Source organism: Pinus tabuliformis, chromosome 8 (genome assembly GCF_031772625.1).
Source record: "Pinus tabuliformis cultivar Carrire ecotype Pingquan chromosome 8, CPIR1, whole genome shotgun sequence".
In the NCBI taxonomy this organism is placed as follows: Eukaryota; Viridiplantae; Streptophyta; class Pinopsida; order Pinales; family Pinaceae; genus Pinus; species Pinus tabuliformis.
In genome coordinates this window covers 1,733,779,779-1,733,787,376 of record NC_142294.1, presented here as the reverse complement: position 1 = coordinate 1,733,787,376, position 7,598 = coordinate 1,733,779,779, and the positions used below count along the sequence as shown (strand labels likewise).

Below are 7,598 nucleotides of genomic sequence, written 5' to 3'. Positions count from 1 at the left end.
ATCCTGCTGATGTGGAAATTCGAATTTCTACATTTGACTAAGGCACAAGTCAAATGAAGTTTTTTCTTGCTACAACTTAACATACTTAATATGGAGTTGATACATTGCATTTGAAAAACTATTAATGATAAAAAAATGACTCAATGTTAGTAACAAATAAAAAGTGTAGTCTAAATAGAAGACATTTTGGAAAATAATGGTTTTTCTGGAAAGTTTTAGAACTTTAGGTGCTCCAAGAATTTTTGAGAGTGTTGAATCCATTTCCACCATTAAAAATTGATTCAAACATGCCAAGTTTTGGATTTTTTGGAAAATAAAAATAAAGATTAAAAAAAATAAAAATAAAAAATGCTAGATTTCAATGATAAATTCATTGGATTTTGATGATAAAATTGTCGTTCCAATGAATTTGTCGTTTGCCTAGACAAATCCTAATTTAAATATTTTAAATCATTGGTAAATGTTAATAAACATCAATTCAAAGTAAGTATCAAGACACTTAACTTGTAATACATCTCACATTATCAAGTTTAAAAGAAATCATAAAAATTAACTAAATTATGACTTTATTTTAAGTTGTTATATATATATATATATATATATATATATATATATAAAACAAGAAAAACATATTATTATTGTTATAAAAAGAATATATATAAAACAAGAAAAACATAGTAAAGCAACAATAGATAAGCAATAAGTTAAATGTCATATATATAAATCCAATATAAACACTCTTATAAACATGACATTTCTTAATTAGATTGCAAAGTAAAAGGGCATAACTACTTTTCATATAAATCTCAACTTTATAATGGGCCTTACGAAAGTAAGAGAGTAATTAAAAAAATTTAACATTTTATTTCTATGATCGGAAAGAAAATAAGTGAAAGAAATATACTTAGATCCCCTTAGTTTTGCTAACACTAATTAATATTAATATTATATAAATAATATATATATTTATGGCACTCTTTCACCCATACTATAACGAACAACTTAACTATATCTTTTTGCAAATAGACCACCAAATCTTAATGTTAAGTCCTCTAAAAAGACATTCAATGTGTGCTTATGATGGAATCTACATTTAAAAGAAATATATAATCCAATCTTAATTCATCATATATTTTATAAATATAATTTTAAATAAAAATAATTTATATAATAAAATAAAATAATTAATAACAAATTTTTTCATAATCATCTTAATTATATCTTGACAAATTTATATTAATATTATATATCATTTAGAGTAAATTATAACTAAATTATATATATATATATATATATATAAAGTAAATAATGCATGTATGTGATATGCAACTATCATAAATAATGAGGAAAACCCAATAAACATCCGTTCAAAACATTTCAAAATAAATATAATATATTGGAATGAGATTTCTCACACACATCAATTCAAAACATTTCAAAATAAATATAAGGTATTGGAATGAGATTTGTCACACAAACCTGAATAGTTCTCAATAAACTCAAAAGTTTAAATATATATTAATTATAGAAACGACATTTAATACCGTGGGAGAGTTAAAGGTCGATATTTTATAATAATAATAATTTGTTTCTAAATTCAAATTTACTTACATCCATTTTACACCATATCTTGAAGCAGAAATACAAGTAAAGCCACTCTAAATGAAATACAGTTACAAAAATCGGAATCTGTTGTTATGACCTATTACATTCATCGTTGGCGCAGATTTATTACATTCAAGGATCTAGATCTGTTGCCTCCTGTCATACCCAGCGGGAGTTATAGTGATTTGAGAAACAGAATTAGCCATGGCCAGAATTTCCAAGGTATGTCTGCAACAATGAGAAAGAACAGTGATAAGTAAAGTTTATAATTGAACATCAATGCCATGTAAAAAAACATGAGAATTTAAAGATGTGTGTATAAATAGAGTTTCACAAAACATGAGAATTTAAAGACTGAGCATCAATGCCATGTGAAAAAAAGGAAAAAAAGGACATGAGAATTTAAAGACTTGAGTGTAAATAGAGTTTCACAAAACCTGAGAATTTAAAGACTTTTGAGTGTAAATAAATAGTAGATTTTAGAATAAGTGAAGTTAATAATTGAGCATCAATGCCATGTAAAAAAACATGAGCCTTTAAAGATTTGAGTGTATAAATAGAGTTTCACAAAACATGAAAATTTAAAGACTGAGCATCAATGCCATGTGATAAAAAACATGAGAATTTAAAGACTCGAGTATAAATAGAATTTCACAAAATTTAAGAATTTAGATTTTGAGCGTAAATAAATAGTAGATTTTAGAATATTGAGAAATTTGATTGATAAAATCAAAATCAATTATTTGATTTAGTCTTAGTTTAAATTTAAAAAATTGACTTTGCTCTTTTCTATCTAAAAAAACTAACCCTCCTCTCTATCTAAAAACACTAACCCTCACTTTTGTGTTGACACCCTGCTCTTTTGTGTTGACACCCCGCTCTGAAGACCCGAAACCTGTTTGCAGACAATTAATGTTAGCAGAAGAAAGCTAGCAGAGTTTGTCATACGTGTAATAAAAACAGTACCTTTTTTAGGATAGGGATGGGGAGAAGAGGTGTGATGAGTTCGTGGGCCTTCATAATCTATCCCATATATTTCACTGCTGCTAAATACCCCACCATCAATATTCAACTGAATCAACCCACCACGTATTTTTATCAGTATATTGCGATTAGCGCTTCACTAACTAACTTGAAATTACACACAGAAGTCACCCACCTCCTGCGAACGACCACTTGTCTGCAACTTTGGCGTCTGTGGTCTCAACCCCAATGCATGAACGCCAGTCTGTTGTCCCAATCTCAATCCATGAACGCCTGGCTCTGAACAGCAGCAGCACAAAAACCCTAATTAGATTGCAGAAACCCTAAGTACCATCAATTCAGCATAGAAACTTGATTTCATCACTCAACCTTTCAAGGTTGTGGAGATTGAGAAAATGAGGAGAACAACTAGAAATCGTGTCAATAACATGTTTCCAGTTTCCATTTTGCAATCTCCAAGGAAAAAGTCCAGACCAAAGAGAAAGCTAAGCTTTTATGATAGCTGGTCAGTTATTGCTACGGACTATTGCAGAATTCAAAGATATTTTAATAATTCTGCTATTAGCCTTCATTGAACTGAGTTGCACCTGCTTCTACTTATATAGCCACACTCCACTGCCCAAACCTTCTTGTTGGAAGATGACCTAATACAATTTCCTGTGGATAATGTGCATTTGTAGGTTTATTATCTTACAAAATTATAATCTAAAGATTTTTAGTCTACCCAATTCCATCTAAGGTCCCAAAAATGCAGACAATGATCATGTAATGTATTATATTATCATTATTATGTAGCAGAGGAGTTGGACAGCTAAATTGGAGTGAGGACAGTAGGAATGTGCAGTGGGTCCATTGTCTGCCATTAATGCCATCCAGTCACAACTAACAACCCATGCTGGGCCCTTGTTGATAAGATGAGTGAATGGGTTTCACGTAAAAGCCATTGCATGAACATTAGATGCTTTCATTCCATTTCACATCAAGGGAGACCAGAAGATTCTCTTCCACCTGCCAGTGACCCTGTATTTTCTACTGACCTCTGTCGATGTGAACAAACTAAAGCCATATCTGTGTCCAACTTCTCATTTCATTTTTAAATATATTTTTGTCAATCCTGTGGGTGAATAATGCAGGGGAAAGTGTACATTTTCAATTTTCTTTTCTAAAAAGTCTGAGTGTTGAAGTGAAAGCTGTCTCTTCAAATGGTGCATTTATTGAGAAACAAATGTACCTAAAGAATGAAGAATGTAGATAAAAAGTAAGATTTTTATGAAGATAGTGTGAGAAATGCATACAAAAAGAATTTAAAGGCTGACATTAAAAATGCTTATGTATAATAAAATATAGATTGATATCATTAAATATTTAAGAGAATAAAATATATATTAAATATTGAAAACATATATATCATTAGATATTTCAGAGAATAAAATATATATTTAGAATATTAAACATTGAAAAGAGGTATACCATTAAATATTTAAGACAATAAATTATATTTTTATAACATTAAATAGAGAATTTGTATATATAACCAAATCATCATTATATGGGGCGGGAATATCATGTTTTAAAATTTTTTATTTAAGATTAATAAATACATTTATAAAAACAACTTTAATTATGTAGAAATAAATATATAGTCAAAAGTGATCTTAAGATTTTAAGAAAATAAACTTAGATTTAAAAATTAACAAAATTATTGTTATATATAATTAGTAAAATATAAATAATTGTCTTATTACAAAATATATATGTATATAATATATATAAGGCTAGAATTATTTAATTATTTAGTTATGTTGAATAAGACCATTGTCAAACCTAGTGAGTTGTCTAAGGGGAAACAATTTGTTTCAAGATAGATTTTATTTGGTTTTTTAGCTCCCATACAATAAGGGGAATCAATGAGATTTTCTTGGGAAAGAAAAAATAGTTTACATTATAAGTTCCATAAAAGTATAAAAGGACTAACCAAAAATATGAACAAACATAAGTCTTTCAATTTATAGTTGATATTCACTATACAATTTTAAAATTTTGTTATTTCCCCTAGTAGCCAATTCTAGAAATTTTAAACTTTTTTATGCAATGTTAGAAATCATGAAAATAAATAGTTACATGCCATTTCCTAATTGTTTTCATGACTTCAAAATCTTCCCCCCTCAAGTATACTAACCCACATTGGTTGTGAGATATGGTATAAGGCAACATATAACTCTTAACATACCATCGTACTTATACAAATGGGGTTGTCCATAGATGTAGTATCCTTATTAAGAATGTGCACTTTCAACTTATGCTAGTTAGTTCAATTATGTAATATATGATCTCCTTTAATTCTTGAAAATGATTTCATTAAAATATACTAGTTGCTTATGCTCAAATTGTTTTCTTTTGTAATTTTGGGACAAAAACAAAATCAACTCAATAAACGCTCACTCCATCTAATCACTTGTATGTACTAAGACTTCAACTCAAATTTCACTAGAAGGAAATGTTCAATATCTATATATTAAGGCAATTATATACCCAAATGTTAGAAAGAGAATAAAAATAAATTAAAAAAAGGCTTATGAATCTAATGGCCATTGCTTACATGGCACAAGCCACCACCTAGTTCACTATCCAACCAACACTAACATGGCCAACTTCACCTTGCACTATCGCATATAAATGTAAGCAACACATTATTGATTTATTTCATATAACATCATCACCATCATGCATTGTTTGTCCTTCCCCCAAATTTTATACTTAGTCATTTTTCTAAACAACAGTGTTGATCCACACTTACGAAGGGAATGAAATGAAATATAGATTTATAACAAAAATATAGAGATATAATAAAACTTGACTTCTATTAATAAATGAACTGTATTGAAATTGTAAAAAATGCATAATGAAACAAAATCACTTGAATGGCGGTGACTTATCTCTAAGAAGAGATGTGATGGCTACATGCATTTTCCAGAGCATATTATGACGAGGTCGAAAGGCCCTTTTTAACATAAATAAGAAATGCATAAACCATAAATATCCAAAAACATAACCTAAGAGATGAAACATTAAAGCCCCGGTGGGGTTAGTTGGTATGCCAACTTCAGGGGTAGTAACTTTTGCATACGATCTTTGTTTGGTGTGTTCGATAACCCTTTGGAAAGGTCTAGCCAAGAAGTACACATTCTAGCTAGGCTTAGGCCAGAGCCTATAACTATCACCTGGGTCCTTTCCATGTCAAAAAAACATTATTTAGGGCCTCAAAATAGCATCGAAAGTTCAAGACCCAAAAAACTATAAAATAAACTGTCAAGATGGAGAATTGTGCTTTGAACCAGTGGAATAGGTGGGTGACCACAAATATCCACCTAGATTAGTCCTCCCCCTTAGGAAGAAATAGTATGCATTGTGTTGAATGCCTCCATCAGATGGAAAACAATTTGTTGAACTTGGTAGTGGGTGAGCCACTTGCCTTGGTGTAGGAGTTTCCATGCTTTGACAACCTGATCAAGTTGGATCCTCTATTAGAAAGTGCCCTTAACATCTGTGTCTACGATTTGATCAATGGTTTCATGTTTCGTGCATTTGGGGTTGAGCTATGTTGGTGTCAACTATTCTGCTATCTTTGATGTGTTCAATAATGGTGGAAAGTATGGTTGAAGGAGGTCCACATTAAACACTAGGTGTAAGCCAAGGAAGGGGGGAATACTTAGCTTAAAATAATTTTCACCCACAACCTTGGTGATGGTGTAAGGTCCATACCAAAGTGGATGAATCTTCTGATGAGGTCATGTAAGGAACTATTTCTACAAATGCAACCAAACCTTGTCTCCCACCTGAAATTTGTGTGGCACTCGATGTTGATCATGGTGTTACTTATACTTAGTATTGGGGTTTTGTAAAATATCATGGATTTGTTAATAGATGTGTCAAATTTGTTTAATGAACTTGGTGGCTTTTTTGGCCTCAGAGTGAGCATGCGAAGATTCTTCATGTGTTGGTGCAACATGCAGTGCTACATCAATAGGACCCAACTGTTGAAATCATATGCCCACCTGAAAAGGGTTGTGGTTGGTTGGGTTATTGAGGGTTATGTTGTAGTCATGTTAAACATAGGTCAAACTGTCATCCCGTGTGTGTGGATGCTTGGATTTTTACATGTGCAAGATATGCATGATCATCTTGTTGACGACCAATGTATTTCCATCAGTTTGGGGGTTAAAGGAAGTGGATTTGGTGATCTTAGTGTCCAACAATGACCAGGGGCTCGAACAAAAAGTGCTTAGGAACCTATTATCCCAATCTGATATGATGGTCTATGGTATCCCAAATGTACCCACACCCATTCAAAGAATAGCTTGGCAGTGGCCTCCACTATGATTTTGTTCTTGCAAGTTGTCAAAATAGTCATCTTAAAAATCAATCAAAAATCATGAAGACACAATCATTTCCCTTTTTTGTTGAACGAAGACCAGACATGTAGACCATCCAGATGAATTCTCGAGCTTATGGGAATAGGAAAATGGGTGTACAAGCCTTCCTTCTTAATGGTTGGTTTGGCAATGGCATAGATAGTGCAAAACTAATATACTTGTTAACATCCTATTGAAGTTTTGGCCAATATAAATACTTTTGTAGCATGAGAACTATCATTCCATGAAAAAGTGTCCTTCCATCCCATTGTAGTGAGATTCCCAAATCATCTTTGCACACTCACTTAAAGGAACACAAAGATGGCCAAGATGGAATAACAGTATGTATTGAAGATGAAATTCAGTGGCAACGATGCGTGTGCTCATCATCCGATAGGTGGTAGTGAAGTAAGAATCACTCTTATAGAGTTGGGGCCACCTAGAGGCCTCTTGTCTTTAGGAGTGGAGCACAAAGGTTAGTGTTGTGACTAGAGGTCAACTAAGGTAGTCAATGACACAGTTGGTGCTCCTTGTCTTATATTTGATATTGAGACGACATTGTCGCAAGTATGTGGAATAATTTTGATGGCATTCATT

General features: G+C 31.5%; 1 protein-coding gene across 2 annotated transcripts; it reads right to left on the bottom strand.

The window, feature by feature from the left end:
- Positions 1-1,552: 1,552 nt before the first annotated feature.
- On the bottom strand, positions 1,553-3,209 carry LOC149243016 (uncharacterized). Of its 2 annotated transcripts, none has more exons than XM_089367744.1 (5): positions 2,959-3,209; positions 2,765-2,868; positions 2,572-2,677; positions 2,439-2,500; positions 1,553-1,833 (listed from the first exon to the last, which is right to left on the bottom strand). In XM_089367744.1, exons 1-5 carry the CDS (start codon positions 3,032-3,034, stop codon positions 1,804-1,806), a joined length of 378 nt encoding a protein of 125 aa, XP_089223870.1. In that variant the 5' UTR covers positions 3,035-3,209; the 3' UTR covers positions 1,553-1,803. The 2 variants fall into 2 exon arrangements, with proteins under 2 accessions (XP_089223870.1, XP_089223871.1); XM_089367745.1 differs by having other exon boundaries at positions 2,445-2,500; positions 2,959-3,204.
- Between the last annotated feature and the right edge of the window lie 4,389 nt (positions 3,210-7,598).